This window comes from Stegodyphus dumicola, chromosome 6, assembly GCF_044657685.1.
Source record: "Stegodyphus dumicola isolate Sdum_Otavi_A_Nest chromosome 6, ASM4465768v1".
Classification (NCBI taxonomy): domain Eukaryota; kingdom Metazoa; phylum Arthropoda; class Arachnida; order Araneae; family Eresidae; genus Stegodyphus; species Stegodyphus dumicola.
Window position 1 is genome coordinate 123,270,064 of NC_140773.1, and position 22,322 is coordinate 123,292,385.

The 22,322-nt window shown below is 34.3% G+C and overlaps 1 protein-coding gene across 1 annotated transcript in view; it reads right to left on the reverse strand.

Moving 5' to 3' along the window:
- Positions 1-2,186: 2,186 nt before the first annotated feature.
- stg1 (stargazin-like protein) overlaps positions 2,187-22,322 on the reverse strand; it is a 300,577-nt gene continuing 280,441 nt past the window's right edge. The window contains exon 4 of the mRNA XM_085818883.1: positions 2,187-5,537. Within this exon, the coding sequence (XP_085675009.1) occupies positions 4,963-5,537 (575 nt within the window). The 3' untranslated portion in view covers positions 2,187-4,962. The remainder of the gene's footprint in view (positions 5,538-22,322) is intronic.

Consider the following 22,322-nt stretch of genomic DNA (forward strand, 5'->3'; position numbering starts at 1 on the left):
ACATGTAAAGGTGCAACTACAAAAAGAAGAAGGGCTTACGTGTTCAGCGGTTTCAGAATATTATTCGTTATTCCTATTAGATTTATGTATTCTTGAGCAGAGGCGTTGATATCCATGAAGTAGTGTTTACTGTGTAGTGTCCACTGTGCTGTTTGTTATACTATGTTTTCGTATATGTGAAAGTGCTGCAGTTGACCGGAACAATTATATGCGATAAAATACAGTCACACTCGCTTATAAGGACGTGAAAGGACCGCGATATTTGCACGTTAAACCGATTGCTCGTAAAAAACGGATTCGTGAAAAATCATAAAAATTCATATGAACTTACTATATTATAAATATTCTATTTTTTATTTCTGTGCAGTACAAAAGTAGTTAATTAACTTACTTTGACCTGTCTTATTGTTTCTTTCTTGTGTTGTTGTTCTTCGAAGAAGACTCATGGTCCGGAAAACAACGTCATTTGCATCTCTAGCTTCGAAAACATTAGAATTTTTTCTGAGCACTCAAGAGACAGTAAGTATGCTGCGGGCGGCCCGACTTTAAACGCTTCACATTCATCGTTATTATCGCCGCTTTCATTATTTTTTATCTGCTTTAGCTTCAACTTAAGCTACAATATCCTCGGGAATACATAATTCAGAAGTGATAAAATTGGGGTCAACAGATATATAATTTTCAAATTCTTCCCTAGTCATACCCAAATTTTCCAAGATGGCTACTTCTTTTTCTTCGGCGATTTACCCCTCTTGAAAAATGTCCTATCCTGCCTTACGGAAACAACTGATAATGCATGTTGATGCAATGTGTTCGCATGCATCATCGTTCATTAAACGTATCCCTTCGAGTATAATTACATTAGCATTTCAAGACAATCTGTTCTTCCTTTTATATCGAGAAACATCAAAATCATTAAGTATTTCAAAAAGTTTGGCCTAAAAGTTCTGATGATCCCTTGATCCATAGGCCGTATAACATTCGTAGATTTCGGTGGTAAAAATTCAATCCTAGTCCCTCTACAAGAAAAAAAAGTAGTCATTTCGCTGTCACATATGCGCAGTATTTATAACTCACTACTAATTTTTGGTTGACTTCGAAATGTTACAAGAAATTCTTCCAAGAAAGGATTAGCTGAGCTGGAAAGGCGGAACGCAAAGAAATTTTATGAATCACAAAATCACATAGGAGAGATGAGTTTAAATATATTCTACCAGTGATCACTTGAAAGATCTCCTGTAAAATAGGCTTCGAAATGTTATTATAACAGGCTATTTAAAAAGGAGAAATACTATTTTTTTAAACATCTGTGTTTGAGTAAATGTAGTTAAGTTATTGCTCCGTGAGCCGTTGATAAAATTTCGCCTCCATGGTAAATTTTTCATTTTTAGTGCTATGTTTCTCCTTTCCCTACAAGTGACTGCCAGCTAGTCGAGATAGTTTGGGAATTCTAAGTTTAGTGTCTAGATAGCTGTGTTTTTGGTAATTCTGCGTATGCTGAAAGAGCTTATTCACTTTAAACAGTTGGTACCTGGGAAAAAGATTGCGTATGGAAACTTGAGAAATAACTATGCAAAAATTACAGCTATGCTTAATTATTCGTACCTAAAATATTAACAAATTATTCTTTACGGTTGAATTTTAATCTCTAAACCTCGAAAATTTAAATATGAAAATATTCATATTATATTTTATAAGATATTTCAGTTGGTTACATTTATATTGAGAAGAGCAATGTTTTGCTTCAGATTTAACAGATTTAAATTATAATATGTTTAAATATTTACAACTAGTATATGACCCGTCTTTGAAGTACTTATCATTAACTTGTTACCATTAACTCATTAAGGGTTTTCTAATCCTTAACCTTTATTCATATTTACATTAATATGAGAATTCATAACTCATCTATAGTTGTTTTTACTATACATGTTTAAAAGTTTGTTTCATCGAAGTTACAAAGGTATGCATCAGAATGCTATATTTTTTATTCATGAAATGTTAATTTGAGCTGTAATATATTATGAATTTCAAAGTGATATTTTTATGCATAGAAATTTAGGCCTTCAATTTATTTTTTATTTGAATAGGTTTAAAACTATGAAAAACCATTTTTCACATTATAGCTCTATCACATCACAACTTTAAGAGCCATTAAAAACAATGCAGAGATATAAAACAGAGAATTTTCTAGACGTTCCTCCTGGTTTTTATTGCATTTTTTATATTTACTTCTACATAAAAGTTAAATTATTCCTATAAAAATTCGGAAGCGTACAGAAATAAAAGCGTGAGATGGAAATAAAGTATAGAAATATGTGCCATTAATCCTGTTACAGTCTTAGCGAAGCTGGTTGGTATTCACGTTACAGTTGAGGAAAACAACGAAAACAGGCAGCCGGGCGAACCCAGGTCAACCACTCGGCCGCTATAAAGAGAACTGTGAGCTTCTAAATTTTCTTTTCTTCTGGTAGCAGCAAAAATTTGAACAGTATTAAAGTAAAATAAACTCAGTACATATGATACCTGATATTCCAAACGGTTTCAGATTTAGCAGAAATTAAGCGAAATTCAACATTTGAAAGTGAACAAGATAGCCGAGCATTTGACAGTGAACTGAAGTCTAGTCTTTTTTTTAGCTTAGAGGTGCTGCCGATGATATATATGTATATATATATGCACACACAATATATATATATATACATATATCTGTTTTGCGGGCGGCAACATCAAATTCATTTAGCATCAAATTCATTCATCAAATCCCATTAGCTTAAGTATTAACTTATCATTTAAAATAATATTTCAGTTATCGGTCTCAAATACACATTCTTCCTTCCTTCTTAAATTAAAAAAAAGGAATAAACGTAACTGCGTGTATTAAAAAGCGTACAATATATTTTTTCTTTAAAAAGTGCAAAACATTAGGTATTTAATATCCTATCTTCGTTAAAGACTGATGATTGAGATCTCAAAAACCAGAGTGAGAGTGGAATGCAATTTCTCTGTTATACAATTTATGCATTTTCTTTAATTAATTTCCATAAAATTTAGAGAAATATCCAAATTTTTCAAGACTTGAGTATCTATAATGATAAAACATTTTTGCAGAAACATGTAAAGATATGGAAATAAAATACATTTTATATTTCGAGAAAACGGCATAGAAGAAAGGGATACTTAAAGACAATAAAAGCGAAATTTCGGCTAGAAATATTATTTTTTCAGCCACCACTGATATGATTAAACATAAAGACATAATTATGCAGTCTTAAAAATAATAAAAGTAGCTTATTTTTTTATAATACTTGAAATAAATGTTTTCAAGAGAAGCAGAATTATACATAATACACTAATTTTATTGCAACTAGAATTTTTTTAAACTGGAATATAAACTGGAATATAAGAAAATATAAAAATTACACATTAATTCTAGGAGCTAAATTTAAAGTACATCGAAAGCAATAATCCGACATTTGAGATTTATTAATAGATGTACTGTAGCATAGTCAACTAAAACATTTAACCTTGAAAATATGATAGTTTAAACTGTTTTTTTTTTTTACCTTTATGTATCCCCAACTGCAACAAAATGCAATAGCTTAGGCTTACCATTAACTCGTAGATTTTCAAACAAACTTCTTGGAGACAAATTTTTATTCAATAATTGTCTTCTATGGGTTAGCGGTCTATAAACTGGTATATATGTAGTTATTTTAGAGAACAACAACATGACATTACTTACAATGTATTTTAGCGTTGTGTATGTTTATGAGGATGCTTTCAGCCTTACATATTTTTACATCATAGTTTCGCAGGGCTATACACAGCATATTTATTTTCTTAAAACGTAAGTTTTTCTCTAAAATTCATTTATGATAAATTATGTTTTACTAATTATTTTCGAAATAGAGTTTTCAAAGGAAGAAGATTTAAATTTAAGAGATTTAAGAGAAAATTAAAATTTTTAATAGTTTCTTGGTAGAAAGAAAACTGTAGAATTAAATATATAAGTACAGCCGTAGTGCCTTGTAATTTTCAGCGAACTGTGACAACTAAAGATTTCGCGCCTCCTCCTGTTTGTCAAGAATGGAAAAAAATTAATTCTAAAATTTCGTAGCATCAATTTTCTGCCCCCTGGATGCTGCGTCAGGATGTCGTCCTTGCTCCCGCCTAGCTAAGCCACTGCATATTAGCCCTGAGTTATATTAGTACTGTTGTAGTATGGAAAGTAATTTAGAAGAAAAGATTACGCTGATAACACAGTTTCGTTACATTCACCAGTGAATATTCAGATATTGAATACTCTTAATCTTAATATATTAATATGATCTTAAATCTTAATATGATTTTTATCCTTCAAAGCAAGTTTCCTAGAGTGTAAAAGAAATTGTTTAATAAAGCAAGAAAAATAGAATAAACTGTTTGAATTGAAGGAGTAAGTACGACGAAATGCCTAATTTGTAATTTAAGCAACTGAAATTGAATCACTCTTTCATAACAAAAAATAATGTTTATAATGGATTTCGGTCCTACTCAAAATATCCTTATTCATCGTCAGTTGCTTATTTTTTGAAAATTATTTATAAAAAGGAAAAAAATAGCCTAGTTTAAAATAATGATAATTCATTTAAATTCTGATTATTGGTAACACCCTGTTATCTTTATCACAAGTAAAAAATTCCCTAGGTTAAACTATTCAACTCGAGAAATTAAAGATAAAAGTTATTTATAATACTTATTGGAATTTTAGAACGATTCCACTATCAACCTAGTTCTCAGTATCATCTCCTCATATTTCTCCGTGGAATGTTTTCAAAATCCTTGTTCTAGGAGGCATAAAAAATTGTTAATAGAAGGGAAGCACTTTCTTCCCTTCAAAGGAGGGCTCTTAGGGCCCATTCTTTATATTTATTACTTCTAAAAGGGAGGCATTTTTGGTCTTTTAAAAAAGGCCTATTCTCAAACAGGAGTGGTTCGCCTGAGAACCTCAAAAGAGAATTCTCTTGAATATTCCCTGGCGATGTCGGCAGACGTGGACACTGTGTTGCACGTAGTGTCCCTGGAGAAAGGCGGGAAGTTGTAATAAGCCAAGTCCCTCATTGACTCGGATGCGGGAAGAGGCGTCTGCGGCTGCTGCAAGGTCCTCCTACCCGGCAATCCTCTATTTGCTGAGGGGCTGGTGTCCACTTTCGAACCCCTCCTGCCCCCTCTGTGTCTCCTGCACTGCGCGTGATCTTCAATCCCCACAAAATCCGAGTATTTGTGTTGCGAATGGTGATGCAAGTGGTGATGGTGGTGCCTGGTGTGTTGCTGTTTCTTCTTAATATCCACTTTATGCCAGTGGATGAAAAGAAAGATTGTAAACGTTCCCGCTAGTTCACACATCATGAGACCACACACGGCCAGAATGAAACTGTAACCATAGTGATAACGAAACATTGGCCCTTGGAAAGACGATTTGGGTCGCAACTTGTTACCAACTTCGGATTTGAAGGTTGAAATGTAGATCACCATCCCCGTTAGAATAAGAAGACCTGAAAAAAAAAAAAAAAAAAAAAAAAAGGAGAAACAAAATGGTTATTTTCTGCATTTCGAATTTAGTACTAAGTTTTTTATTTAGTTTTTAAATTTGCATTCATATGAAACTATACCTCAGGATAGATTCAGGCTTCAAATGGCTTATAGTAACAAGATTCAAAAGACTGGTTTGAAAACAATCGATCCTGAATCATTCTTTACTTTTCGATGCTCTTTGTTTTTTTGTCCTATGTTGTTGCGAGTAAAAAAGGTGAATTTGTTTGGAAGATTTCTTAAATGAGCTCCTGATGAATATCTTCCACATACTAAAATATAAAAAAAAATCCTATTCTTGCTCTGGTTTAAAGCGATATAAAAATCTGTTGGCCAAGGGAGATCTATAAGATTAAGGATAACCAGGCTTTCTTAAATGGATGCCTTCGGCAAACAGTGTGCGAGATAGCTTCAGACACTACATATGAAAGCCTTCTGACTTTAGTTTAGCCGTAATTTTCTGTTGCTTTACACTTAAGTGGACACACATAATAATGATGAGAGATTTTTAGTGTGTAATACTTCGAAACAAGGTTAAAAAACTTGATGTCTTATGCACGTAATAAGTAGGAATTGTAATATATATATGATTTAAATTTATATGTTTGAAATATATTTCTGTAAAATTTCATGCAATTAGAAGCCATATCAAAAGGAGCTAAAATTAACTATATAACCATATTCAAATCCACAAATTAACCAGCAACACGTTACATTTTATTACATGCACTAAAAATTAAAGCCACATTAAAAATAATAGCTGATCACCTATCTTGCAAATGGCATCCAATGCTAAATACAGGGATATTCAGTTCTTTTCTAAGTACTGGAAAAAAAGAAGAGTGTTTTCTGTATTGCAGAGTATTTTCAAACTAACATTTGCTTCTTAAATTACACATATCCTCTGTTGCATTTTAGTTTTATAACTTGCTGCAGTCTTCCAGGGACAGATGAAAGAATTCATCTGTAAAGAGACAGCAGTTTCGCATCTTTAAAAATTTCGATACCTCTTCCAAATAAAAAAAAAGTAATTTCTATTCAAACAAGTTCAAAAATGAAGATTCTATAGGCTTCTAACAGCGTAGAAATATGTTCTAACTCATAAAAGTACCGTCCAGTTCTTATTAGAGTCGTTCCGCAGGAGGTGTTATGGCGCCTAGTAAAATACTTTCAGCTATTATTTGGTTTATTGAGATTACGGCAAAGCACACTAGAGCTATCTGCCTAGGGGGAGAGATGCCTTCATGGAGGACTTTCTAAGGGAAACTGGCTCGTATACACGTTACACATGGGGAAAGCCACGAAAACGCCCATGCAGCCAGCCCGTTCGCGGGATTCGAACCTCGGACCGAACTACCAATGTTCAGCGACTTTATCGCTCGGCCACTAGTGGGCCTAAAATACTTTCAGAATGAACCCATTAGGCTCGCCAGGGGAACGGTAACTTATTGGCTTCTACGCCAAAATCTTTGAAAAAATGTCATCAGTGCTATAAACAGTATTCAGCTCTGACTTGTTATGTACTCTAGAAACAATTGTTAATAATCACATATATTTGTTACTTCTTATTGATCTTTAATACATTGTGGGATCTTTCTCTCTCTTTCTAGCAATAACATTGAAAGATTGTTTTGTATTTTAAGTTGATACAGTACAACGTCACCAACTGCTCAACACGAAAAGCAATTGTGCTCAATGTAATATCACTCTTCTATTAATTTCTTGAACCGCATTATATTATGCACAGTTTCTGGCTCCAAGGTTATTTCTAATTGTCATGAAACTTGACAGGAGATATGGGTCGAGAGGGAAGGGCCAGAAAAGTTAAACGATGTGATAAAAACACCGATATTTAGCGCGATGAAGTAAAGGGCTACATTTTAATAACAATATCGAAGTGTGTTAAGTACTGTAAGAAACTATGTTAAGAACAGGTTTTATGAATGCAATTTGCAGTCTGACTCTCGGAAAGTAATCCTTCAGCATTGCGTAAGTTTGTTTTAGCTTCTGGATTCCCGTAGTCTGCTTATGTAAGTACTCTACATCTCCTAGTATGTAGTGATTATATGTATAAAACTAAGAATTTTTTTTTTGTTGTGAATTTAATATGTAATCTGTTACTTAGGATCTTATATTTAAAGTGTAAATATTTATATGAGAATTTAGTGCCGAAATTAGGATCAAGTTTGTATGCTTATTTTGATACGTTATTGGGATACTTCGGAAAATGCATAAAAATTAATAATTTGGCTACGAATGGTATGAATATTTCAACTAAATTGATATCATCGTCATTTACGATTACAACATTTTTAACTGGACATGGTCCATTTCTAACATATTTAAAATTTAAATATATTCAAAATTATTTTGAATTTTGTTATTTAAATATATTCAAAATTATTTTGAATTATTTATATATTTTTAATGTGAATATACAAGAGAGCATCACTTAAATAAACCTTCAAATCAGTACGGAAAGAATGGACCCAAAAACCTATTAAAACATCTTGCTTTATATGGAATCAACTTTAAAAAACAACAGAATAGAATACTGTATCAATCATAATAATCTCAACAGTTATTTTCATCAACTAATTCCTCCTTTTTTTTATTCTAATATTAAACATTTAAGTTCACTATTTACTTTTATTATTTATTTCGTATACATCAAAATTAACGTAATTCAACAATCCTTTATAGAAAAGACTAATAATCGGACTAAGATCTAAATTGAAACTAGAACTGATGTTTTATATCAATCAATCAAGACTCCAACCAATTTTGAGCTCTCAAAGGGTATAACTATAACTGCGTAAAAAGTAGCATCTTATGAAAACATTTTGGTAAAAGTATATTTTAGGGTACCCCTTGGTGAAACTTGGCAATTTTTGGCGGTACAAACTCTGTATCCATGTACACATCGACCTACTTTCACTTTAGAAAAAACTCCGAATTGCATGACTTCCTCGTACGCAATATTAAATTATGCGCATTTTTTTCTTGCATTTCATTTAAACATATTGGATTGAATTACATCTACTTCGCCGACAGCGAATAAACCACAATAGAATAAATGCATTCTTTAAAATTCACTCTACTATTTGTTTACCATAGCGACACTCTGGCGCTAGATTCACTTAACAGTATTATATTTCGTTCATATTATAACTCATAATGTACAAAATTTATATCATTTAAAGAATAGAATTATCTAATCGTTGCCACATGTTCTATTCAAATACTATAATAAAGCTAGAACGATGTATAAAAGAAATTAAGCAAACAAAACAAAAAAGAAACAGTTTTTCACAGACGATTGAGTATTTCTCATTCAATTAATTCAGTTGTCACTTCGCGAGAAGGCAAAAATACATAAAAACTCAAAATATCTATATTAAAAATTCGAAGTAAATCTTAAACACTTATTTCCTCGAAAAAATTCCAGAAAGGATTAAGCATGATTTAATTGGCAATAATAAATGAAGGCGTTATTTTTGTTGTTGCGAAGCTGAGTTTCTCTAGATTGGCAACAAATCCACTAGTCTGCTGTTTCAAATGTAAACAATCCATGGCCGCCATAAAAAAAAGGCTTAGCGGCACTTAAACAACTTTAAAATTGTTGATAATTCTAAAAATATTGCATACATATTTACTAAAGGCATAAAAACCTTAACCGGAAGATAAAATTAACATAATTCAATCATTTTTAAAGCAAAAAATGTACAATTTACAAACATATGAGAGTAAAGAAACTGAGATCACTGAGCCGAGTAACAGAGTGGATATATATATATATATATATATTTATATACGTTTGGTTCGCCCGATTGCAAACAAAATACGAGGTGCACATCTACATGTTATAGCAGTCCTATATACAAAATTTCAACGTTCTGAGGCTACTCGTTTTTGAGTTATGCGAGATACGTACGTTCGTACAGACGCCACGAAAATTTCTCTTCAGAATTAATTTTAAAGCAGCTTTATAATTTTTTTGGAGGAAACGAGTCTTTTATTCTGTCGTTACATACAGATATCACACAAAAACATCGTTAAATTGCATTCGATAGCGGTAAAAATGGATATTTTCGTTGAAATATGCTGCCTGAAACTTTTCGCGATTACAATACTTCCTTCTTACTTCGTACAAGGAAGTAAAAAGCATCAGAGAATTGCACAAACTATGCTTTACGCACTCCCTTGAGTTTGTCCATGTACACATCGATATATTTTCACTTAAAAAGTCAAAGGAACATCCAGTTCTACAGTAGAGGCAAACAAAAAATACATAATCTCAATAAACTATATTTTAAACCAAACAATAAAATAACACAAAAAAGGAAAAACCTGTTACGCATTTTAGCACTACACAAAGCAAATTTCCCCTTACGTTTTTTAGAAATTCGTTCGTCTTCAGTCTGTGGCACACAAAATTCCTTAACAGCATCCGAAAACTTCCTAAAATTATCTGAACTACAATCCCTATGCCGGCATCATCACAGAATATTCATAAAAATAAGAGTAAAAAATATACTACTTAGTTCCGGACTATGGCTAAGTAAACCTTCATTTACACAGTTTAATTCACTCAATTATTGCACTTTTCCCCTTTCGTTCCAAATTGTACAGAAACTTCAAATTAATCCTACTACATTCAGCCATTGTACCGTCTGAACAATAAAACAAGCAATGTACTTCCTAAGCAACACGCAATACAAAAGTTGTTGCCAAAACATCCCATGATTCAAAATTTCCCAGAATAATGCAAACGATTACGTCATAATAGGGTTTCCATAACATTCAACTACTCAGGTTACCATAAATGATAAATTTGGCGATAAATGAAACAACTTCGCGATAATACAAGGGGTGCTTTAAAATCAACTCTAACCTAAATTTTATATCATTAGAAAGACTAAAGTGAGAAAAATTGATTGGTACAAGTGCCGATACAATTGGACGAACCAATCTATAAGTCATTAGCGTTTTAATTACACAGCTTGAATGACTGAAGTTTCAACAGTGTTCTGCAATTAAAAGTCTGACTAACGTTTAGGTATGTGCTTCTAAATTGAAATTTAGTGGACCTGATTGATGATATTATAACTAATTTATAATAGATCTGTAGTACAAAAATTTACCTTTCATCTGATATAAGTTGTTTTACAAAATATTGAATATGGTCAGTTTAAAAATAGTGTTCTACATTTTTTTTAATGTTTGAATTCGTAGAAATCATTGTTAACAAATCTCATGCAAAAACTCAAAAACAGCACATGCGAAATATTATCATATATAATTGTTACTGTGAAAGACCGAGATGTGGAGAATGTCAATATTCACACAATCGCTTGGTGCATGTCCAAAATGGTATTTGCCAAATATCCTTTATTTCTGACTTACACCGGCAAATGTCGACATTCACAACTCACTAATGCTGAAGGTTGAATACGTCTGAGATTTGCATTTTGTCCTCCGTATTTCAGGCGCCATAAAACTTCAAGGGTGACGTAACGCTTTCACCTGTCTTTCTAAGAGGAGTACCCAATGCCTGGTGAAAAGAGTTGTTCGTAACTCTGTAGAGGCGTTTTCACTACGTGACATGTAGCTTTTGATTCTAACGCGAGAAGGGCTATTCGATATTATTTGACTTCTTAATAATGACAGCAGTCGTGCTTGGATAAATGCATTTAATTTTAAATTTAGTCAATAAAGAACTTTTTTTTTTACTTTTGCATCTATATAGTATATGTTGAAATATGAAAAAGATTAAGTAACAGCACATGTAAATAAACTTTAGAGCTTAAACAATACATTCTAAAAGAGAAAAGAAAATAATAAATAATTTGATTATGTGATTGAAATCTTATTTATTGTAACAACATAAACTTTTATGATATTTTGAATTGCACAAGATTCCCTTGCTTTTACAACTGCATTTAGTTGTGGAACACTTCCTTTTGAAGTGACTGCGTGTATAGCCTTGCCTTCTACTTCTCGAATTAGCTGCAGCTGCTTACGAACTGATTACGGGTATAAAGCTGCTTGAAGATGTCATTTTTATTTGGTAGTTTATAAAAGCTGGAGTCTTATTCCAACAATAACTGCCAACACATTTCGACCATTTGTACGACTACGGTCGACATCAGGGATTTGTATTCGTACGGTATCACCAATCTGAGTAGAAGAAAAATTTTTTTGAGGTTCGTAAAATTTTCGTTGCTTGCAGTAAGAGATTCTCTTTCGCGGCCAATCTTTTTATAGAAATTAACTCGCGTTGTTCAGTCCAGGCTTGATACGAAGACGTGGTAGGTTGCAGGTCCTCCTCAATATTTTTCTTTGAATATGGTTTTTGGTATGGCCACTGCTCAAATTTTCTTCAAAAGTATTAACAGTTCCTTCAAGCTTCTCTTTGGTTTCAAAAGTATTAACTGTTTCTTAAGAGTTCTTCTTCGGTTTCAATATTTGCGATTTGTTCGCCAGGCTAAAAAGACGATGCTATACCTCTCGTGGTTTAATGCCAAACATAGCTTCATAAGGAGTAATCAATCCCGGCGAGGGAGATGTATTTGAAACTGTGTTTGAGAAATAAAAACAATTGCTTTTTCTTTTACTCGCATTTAACTTTTCAAGGAAAAGTTTACGATTCACTGCAGTACCCATTCAACATAAATTTGGGTATCGGATAAAAAAAAAAAAAAAAAAAAAAAAAAAAAAAAAAAAATTAAGAAAACGTTGCGTGTACCATCAAGACTAGCATAAGACTGACAAACTGTGTTCCAGAGTATAACAAATACATGCTACGTAACTTCAATCGTAGCAGAGCAAAGGATTTTGCGACAGACAGTCGCCCCTTTGTTGAACTCGACATTTATTTTCGACCTCCAACACAGTATATCTGTGGTTGTCGACATACACCGGTGATGGTCAGAATGCAAAATAATATAACCAAATATTCGGTCTTTCACCGACGTATTTGGTATATGATGACATTCACCGGTGAAAGTCGACATTCTCCAATTTCGGTCTTTCACAGTAACATCATCAATAAATAAATGCAACTAAAATATTTAACGATACTTAAAAATAGTAATTTAATAAAAACATAAATCCTACACAAGTAGTCATAAACAACTAAATCTTCAAATTAATCAATATATATTACATATAAATCGAGTTTCAAAAACAAATATTAAATATTTTTATAACAATCGTTTATCTTCATGTTTAAAGCAATATTGTACAACAATTTGAAGAATGAATGTTAATTTGTAAAATATTGCTAAATAAAAGTTACAACAGTAGCATTTGACGTAAAATGTGTATCTTATCTCCATTAATAGCTACTTAAATAGAATCATTTTCATTGCAATAAAACATGTAAATAACAGAATAGTCACACAACATATCTAACATAATTGCAATTGAAAATAAAATTTGGATTTTATTCTAGGACCTTTTATTAACACTTATGTGCTTTTAACTAATTTCAATGGCTTCCACTACTCCATCAGTATCGACCTCTGCACCCCTTCTATTGTTTCTGAGAAAATTATTCCAGCTGCTATCTTTTATCCAAAACTTTCTAGAGCCAACAGTTATTTAAGCAGAAGCTCATTTATCTTAAAATATATAAGTGCCGAAAACGCTTATCACAGATTAAACAAGCCTGATCAAAAATTTATCACAGACATCATTGAACTGGCACACAAGCTACTTGTCGAGCAAGAACTGATTATTGCGAATCTATAAAGACAAGTTGAAACATTACTGCAACACAATGACTCTTTTCAAAAAATAAAATCAATCCCAGAGTCTCCCAGTCCCAATCCCACAACTACTACCCCAGAAACAACACCGCAGCTCCATATTGATCATACACCAGAAGAGCCAGAACTCTGCATTTACACTAGTGAAAAAAAAAAAAAAAAGAAAGAAAGAAAGAAAGAAAAAGAAATCCCGTTATCAATTAACCCCACCAGAACACGTTTTTATAATAGCTTCAAAAGATCCAAATAGTACACCTAATAATATACAACTTAGTAACATATAATTGGAAACTCAGTTGAGCCCGAAGAAGTTGAGGGTTCCTATCAAGAAATTAGATCAAACAAGATCAAAAGAATTATTATTCTGTTGTGCTTCTAAGGAACACGTCACGAAGCTAAAAGAATCCATTTCATTGGATAAAACCATCTGTGATTCCTTGCAGCTACGAGCACTAAAACCGTTGAGGGATTCCAGAATTGTCTTTGGTGTACCATCTGAATTTACAGCGGACGATCTTATTTTAGCTTTTGAGACTCATTTACCTTCTGAGAAAGAAAGAGCAATTCACCCTAAAACTTTGATTCATCATGAGGATTCCAAGACCAATTGGATAATTGCCTTAAAAAGAAACCAAATTTTAAAAAACTAGGACAAGAAGGATGGATTCACTTGGGATTCAATTCCTGCCCTTTTGACGCTATGTTCGCTTGCTTCGCTGTTTCAACTGTCAAGGCCTAAGCCATCAGAGCCGCACATACACAGAAGCTCCTTCTTGTGTCCAGTGTGCTAACGCACACAAAGTACCAGCTCCTAATTGCCAGGAAATTTCGACGTGCATAAACTTCAAAAACTCTAACAAAATAAAGGTACCCATTTTGACTGCAAAGGGAAAAAAACCTTTATTTATTTCATTTCGGCTAATTCCAAGTTATGTCCGACTCACGAAAGGAAACTGCAGCAACTATTGAGGACATATCCACTTCTCTTCATAGTTTCAAAAGTCTAAAAGTTCTACAATGTAACTCAGCGGTTCTCAACCTTTTGACTAACGCGTACCATCTAAATAAAAATTGATAGCCTTTAGTATCACCATTACAAAGTACTACCACCACAGCTACTCCTGAAAAGCTCAGATCGCATAAATTTACGAGTGTTAGAGCAAAAACTCAATGTTGGAACTTTAATTTTTGAATTTAATAGTTAAAAATACTTTGCTACTTTGCGTACCACCTATTTTTCGCTTGCGTAGCACTAGTGGTACGCTTACCACAAGTTGAGAACCCCTGGTGTGTAACTTATAAAGATCCATAGTTTGCAACAAATTATATGGTTCAGAAACAGTTTAAATTAGGAACGGATATAGGCCTGTTTCTTTAACCGTATGCTGCTAAAGATAACACTCTGATTGGTTAATAATAGGAACTTTCTTTCTCACAATAAATTGGCTACAATACTCTACAATGGCTCCTGATTTTCTCTGATATGTAAGACAACTGAGCATACCATCTAATAGCACTGGAGGCAGTAGAAAGTTTCTTTTTGATCATTTCTGCTTGTTTCACACCCAGTGAAAATATCGACTCCTTACTATTTGTACTAAGATTACCTTAAATTATGCTCATTCAAAAATTGCATCTTAGGCGGAGACTTCAATGCAGCGAGCTCTTTATGGAGTGCAACCTCTGAAAACTCAAGATTGGCGCCATCATAGATTTCATTGAATCTAATTTCTTAGGGATTCTAAATTCTACTGATTCTCCACCGACTTTTGATACTCTTCGTGCAAAAGGCTGACTGAATCACACACTTTCAAATAGTAGTTTCAAATTTTAGTTTTCATGCCACCCTCACTGCAATTTTCAGAACACGCTTCAAAACTTTCTATGGTGGAGCTACGAAAGCATAAAGGCACTTGTCCCCTTTTATAGGCACACCAATAATCTCGGAGAATGTAATACAACTATGGATTTCGACAGCGTCTACAACCGACTGATAGCATGCCGTAAGAGAGCATGCCGACAAACATTTCGAACAAAAAAGATTCAACACCTACTGGTATTTCTTGTATGACACCTTATCTATTGATCGCAGAAATTTACGAAAGCTCAGAAGACAAGCACAAGCAACAAGCGACCACGTTACTCGTCGTAACCTATTTGTTAACTATAAAAATTGCAAACCGCATTTAAACGAAAAAACGTAACTGCCAAGCACGATTCCTGGCTACAGTCCTAAAAGAAACAATTGATACCTACGGGAACAGTTTTCAAAATCGCCTCAGATAAGATCTTCAGGCCCACAATTCTACCAGCAGAAATACTCCCAATGGATGAGACACCAATATATACACTAAAATTCGTTCTTTATTTCCTTTTCGAGAATGATCCACCAGCTGATGACACACAGCACAGCAATCAAAACTGAGAAAAAAAGCCAAATTTAATAATTATATGATTCACATAGGCAGTGTACTGAACCTGGTCCAAATAAACGTGAACTGACAAAAATAATAAAAATCGTAAACACAAAAAGGCTCCAGGCACGATAGCATGGACAATGCTACCATTCAAAAGCTTTCTAAAATTGTTCCGTACCTTATCATGGTATTTATAAATACTTGTTGGAGATACCGACATTTCTCTTTATATACAAAAAGAGCAGAAGTGGTACTATTCCACAAGAAAGGCAAGGATCCTGTGTGGCAACTTATGATCTTTCTCTTATTTGTATTTTTAACAGTTCATAAATAATCTTTTGCTTACTCTTCTTGATGATTTTACAAGACGCTTGGAATTCTTTGCCGTTTCGGTTTTCACACAGAAACTTTATTTTTTACAACTATTTACAACAAATCATCTTTACATTAGAACGTTCATGATTTTACTCTTGTTGCCACTACATTTTTATCAAAATCCGCAATGCGGTAAAACAATATAACGAGCATAAAAATAAAAAAGCCAAGTCCTCTCGTGGTCAGCAGCATAAACTGTAACATTCTGTCCAAGCATCTTCTTATCATCCTAGCTCTTTTATCCCAGCTTTTGGGAAACTCCTGGAACTCGTGATCATGGGTAGATTACAATACTTCTTATTTCGTAATAATATTCTGGCCCCTTCACAATTTGGTTTTCTTAGAGGCACATCAACAGAAGAGACGATTTCGAGTTTTCTTTCAGTGAATCGAGCCAACAGAAAAAGGAATCTCCACTCTCTAATTATCAGCTTAGATATTCAATGAGCCTTTGACTCTCTGTGGTAGACAGATATCCTTGAAGCCTTGGCCACTATGGAAAGTGTCGAGGCGATCTCGTAGTCCTCATAAGAAGCTTTCTCCAAGATCGCGCCATTCAAGTTACTCTAGAGTCTGGAATTGTTACATGAATTGCATCGAGAATGCCGTCAAAGTTAATGTTAGGTCCTGTCTTATGGAGAGTGATCGTAAATTCCTTACTCCAAGAGTTCAAAAATACACCTAATTGTTCTATCATAGCATATGGAGATGACTTTATTCTTATTGTAAACGGGAAATCAAAACTAGAATCAGCAGCACAACATTGCCTTGATAAGTTCAGCAACTGGGCAAGAGATGGCAAAATTACTATTTCAGTCTCTAAGACTCAAGCTATGATAATAAGAGCTGTAGTCCTCTTAAACGAAAGTCCACAGTTAAATTGCATAGCATCTCTGTTAAGATAGTTCAACAAGTCAAGTATCCAGATCTGACAATTTACTCCAAACTTTCTTGGCTGCCGCACCTGAAATGTATTTCCGCACCTGGAATTTTGAATCATAACATGATAAGGACCACGGCTAAAAACTGGGGTGTCTCTTCTTTCTTACCAAAAATTTGGTATCAGACAGTCACATAAAGAATCATTTTGTATTGTGCTGGTACCTGGGCTTCTTTAACTAAACATGAACGCCGTCAACTTCTCTCCATACAAAGATTGCCGCTTCTACAAATCAGTAGGGCGTACCGTACATCTTCGATAACAACCGTTCAGGTACTAGCTGGTACTCTTCCTCTCCACCTAACTGCGGAGCGACAAGCAACACATTCGTGTATATTACGACTGAACAAACATATCACTATATGAAACGTTCACTTTTCAGCTTCAGACTATGAGGCAAAAATTCAGATTATCATTGCCACTCCTCCTATAATGACCTCGATTCTTATATTTGCTCTAGTTACCAGTTCGCGGGATCACCATTTACACAGATGGTTTGCGCACTGAGGCAGGTACAGGTTGTGGTCTGTGTGTCATGCTAAATGATGTACTGAAACACACTTGGAAAAGGAGATTAAGTAAGCATAACTCAATATTTCAAGCTGAATTGACAGCAATAAAGAAAGCTATTCAACTCTTCTATAGATTCGATGCACGAGCCAATATATGCAGTGAATCTCTATATAGTTTAAAGGCAATTGGTGGTATAAATTCCAGAAATCCGCTAGTCATAGAAATTCAAAAATTACTCCTCAACATAACGTCAGAATTTCGTCTACGGTTATTCTGGGTTCCAGCACATACCGGCATAGTTGATAATGAGCTTGCTGACAAGCAAGTAGCAACTGGCATGAACTTGATGGAAACCTCTCTTGCCAAGTTCCTTCTTAAAAGAATTACTTACAAGCACTTAATAAACCACAGACAATCCAAATGGAATATTGCAACAACGGGACGACGGACTTTTCGTTTTTGTCCTCATTTCTCTACTAAGATGCTTACATTTTTCTCTGCATTGACAACCTTTCTTTCAGGCCATGGACCTTTCATAACATATCTTTATCGATTTTGTATTACAGAACTGGACACTTGTAATTATGGCCAGCAAAGAACTCCGGACCATTATGCCTTTTCATGTTGTCTTTCGAAACCTTTTCTTTGACCAAGCCATCTGATCAATGAGAACACTTATTAAGACTTCACGCCTATTAAGAATTAAAAGAGCTCTTACTAAACTGACTAAAATATCATAATTCTGTAAAGAAAGATATTCATAATCATCAACAAGGTAAGTAATGATTCGATAGCGATATTCATACTCATCAACTAGCTATGTTGTATAGACCTTTTTATATTTTTTATTTATTTATTATTTATTTTTACATTTATTTATTTATTTATATATATTTATTCATTTTACTTATATTATTTCTTTCTTCATTTATTTCATTTTTGTTTTTATTTTTTTATTTTTTATTTTGTTTATTATATTAATTATTTGTAAAATTTAATCAACAACTTTGTTTTTATTATATGAACTACTTATAACTCTGAATCATATGTAGCATAGGAATGCAAGTTGTCTTTGTTTATGAAATACTGCTACTATATGTACTCTCTTATTTTGTTAAAAAAAGTACAGCCCTACCCTGGTGGTGGCGGCTGCCAAATTGTACTTGATCTCCCGCTGAGCAGGCACTGTTCAGTTTGATATACACCTCAGGTCAGAAGCCTCCTCAGTGGCGATAAATAAATAAATATCCAGAGGGCTAAATGGTATGTCTAGAGGCTTTTCAAGTAGTTATATAGAATTAATTATAATAATTTATCCAGATAACTTGACTTAGGTCATGTTCTATAGTTGTAATTCAACAAAACAGATCTAATGATACTTCAAGCATTGTTATAAATTGAAAATTAACTTAATTGCGAAATGCACTGAAGTGCCACTGAATCAGGGATAGCAAGTCTATAACGAGTTGAGTCTTCTTTGGCCTTGATAATGGCTGCCACATGACTAGGCACAGATTCAACAATTTTACAGAAGTGTTCGACGGGAATGGCTTGACAAACATCGGTTAGAGCTGTTCAAAATTCAGGAAGGGTCGTTAGTGTTGTGCGATGCGCTTTCACACCTCTCTTCAAAACATTCCAAAAGTGCTCAATAGGTTTTAGGTCAGGTCTTATAGGTGGTCAGTTTATGACGAGATTCATCCAGCAAGGCAGTTCATCCAGTCAGGCAGTAGTCAACCGGGACCTGTAAGAGGTGCAGTTACCTTGCTGGAATGCTCCATTTCCATGTGAATGACAGTTCAATATAAATGGATGGTGACGATCGCACAGCAACTCTACGTACCAAATCGCATCGAAGGAGATTGGTACAAGTAACCAAAGATCTCAAACACTGTCAAGAGAAAACACACCAGACCATGAGTTAGCCGCCTGGTCCTTGTATATTTGCAACCTGGCATGGAGGATCTATGGCTTCATGGGCCTGACGCTATAATTTCAGCTTCCCGTCAGCATTAAGTAGTCGGAATCGAGACTCCTGACTCCTTGCTATTTGTTTCCAGTCCTCTAGAGCCCATTGTTTATGTTCTTTTGCACAGGCAAGAAGTGCAGCCTGATGGCATGCATTGAGCAATGGTATTCTTGTGGATTTACGGCTCCCGAAGGTCATACGATAAAGCGAGCGTTAAATGGTCCGTTTACTAACTGTGTGACTGGCACCCTGATTCAGCTGGTTGGCAAATTTTAGTTAATATTTGGTTTCGCTGGCTGTGTACAATACGGCTGAGCCGTATCACACTACGGTCATGCAAGACTTCGTCCTTTGCAGTTTTCCCGATTGCTAGGTTTTCCCCACGATCCGTGTATTCTCCGCATACTCTTAACACTGCTGACCTTGAAAAACCTAGCTCCTAGATGATGATTTCGGAAACTGAATGGCCCATGCGACGAAAGCTTACTATTTCTCAGCGATTGAAGGCGTCTAAATCGGAAGTTCTACTGAAACGATTAATTAACAACAACTACAGCACTAGCTATATGTGCAACTGCTACAGCTCGCTCACGTGAGCATAAATGCGACGCAGCGCTACAAAATTTACACAGCCATGTCTATCCCTAATTCAGCGGCGCTTCAGTGTACTCGGAGCATTTAAACAAAACTTTCCACTTGATGAATGCAGGGAATATCCATTGTGACTAGATATACTTTTTTGTAATATCATTCCTATTCAGCTAGGAAATGCCTTGGTTCCTTTCGAGCTCGAGAGTATATATCCATACTATTTGTTTACACTTTGTTTTCAGCTTTGTGTTGGGATTTAGGATTTCAAAATTGAAAAGTCTTGTGCCATATGTGCTTAATAGTTTAGATGCAACCGCGTAAACCCGGGGAAAAAATTACGTTTTGCAAGTATTCAAATTGTTGGGAAACTGTTTGACCCCAAAAAATTGATTTTAAAATTGAACTAATTTCGAAGCAAGAAATAATAAGGAATTTAAATGAACTGATAGCTCAATCGTCGTGTATCCATATTCCCTTCATGTTCAATAGAGAATGTTGTTCATGTTCAGTTTTTCTTTCTGCCTGGCGAAAGGGCAGGCTGGGTAAAAAGCGGTTTCTGCTGTGCTATGAATATAACTTGAATACCACATGAGGGTTGATCTTCGTCTTGTTGGAATATAACTCTAGACGTGTGTTGAAGAAATGGTAACTTTTGTGATATAATGGTTAATGTTGCGTTCACGTGCAACTCATGGTAGCTAAGATCGAATGTGGTAAATATTATATACTGTTCTATTAACAATCCAGTATGCAATCCTAATTACATGCTTAATGCAGTCAAGAGCGCTATATAATGCATGTACGGTCACATAGGTCATCATGTATGGTCATAATTCAGGTTAAAATATTAAGAGTAATCCTAAACATAGCCTATTGACAATTCACGCCATTTTCTATATACACGTTTCCACTATAGGCTGAGGTATCAACGCGTCACAGTCAAGGAAGACTTCAGAGAGAAATGCTTGCATACAGTAAATGCTTCCCCCGTAAAACCACTAGATTCTGGAAATACACAATATTATATTTGTTACAATTCTTCAAAGCTATACTGGCGTTCAGCAAGTTACCACATTCGATCTTAGCTAGTTCGTCATTCTCCTACACAAATTCATCATCAGTACCGCCAGTAACGTCGAACCGGAGTTATCTGCAGTAATGAATGAAACAGTATGTTAATTTAGATTAATTCTGACTTTTTATCAGCAATGATGGTTACTAAGTTCTGAGCCTGAAGGCAGCATAACAACAGTCTTATCCTTCTGCCGTTGCAGAAAATAATAAAGCGCTTTAATGGTTTGGGTGGCCTTCTTCATTAATGGCTGATCAGCTGTAGTACACAAAGCATGGACAAACGTGAAGTAGATGAGGAACTTGCCTCAGGTGAAGAGCTAGAAAGGACGAAAAATCACCAGCAAAATTTAGAAATACATTAAAAAAAATTATTAGTGTTAATTTTCAATTTTTACGCATATCAAGAAACACCGTTTTAAAATATAAATAAAAAGGGCACTACATTCTTTATTTTCAGATTCACGTGTTTTTTTTAATCGATAGATTGATTATTGAAAGAAAATACAGAGAAATACGCCCGAGTTCATCCTTTCAGCACCTTCTCTGATGCTGTTAGTAGCTCCATGGATAAAATGTACATCGGCAAGTATCGCGTTCGTGAGCAATGCATATCGCTAGAAACCGCACGGAGAATGACAATTTACGCGAGCAGAATGGTTTTATCTATCAGCTTTACCTAAGCTACCTCAACTCGTCATTTTTGCACTCGCATTCTAGTACAAAATGTGCTTATTTTAGTCCCCTCCACCTGCTTTAATATTTTTGCCTAATATTTTTGAAATTTATAAGGCATGAAATAATAAATTATTGCAATGGATAGCAATGGATTGCAATGGAAACTAATAGCCCTTTTATGGAAGTCTGTTTTAAATTGTGGAATTTAATACTGAAAGGACAGAAGAAATAAATAAAGCCTCGAAAAAAAAAAAAGAATTATACATGACATTTTCACGCTTAATAGAGATTAGCTTAATATCAAATCTTGATTAATACATTAACTGATAAGGTGTTTTCGTTTTTTTTTTTTTTCAAGCGTAACAGAAATACAATGCAGTTTCCCTTTAAAAATTCCCAACAAATGCATTCTTTCCTTTACG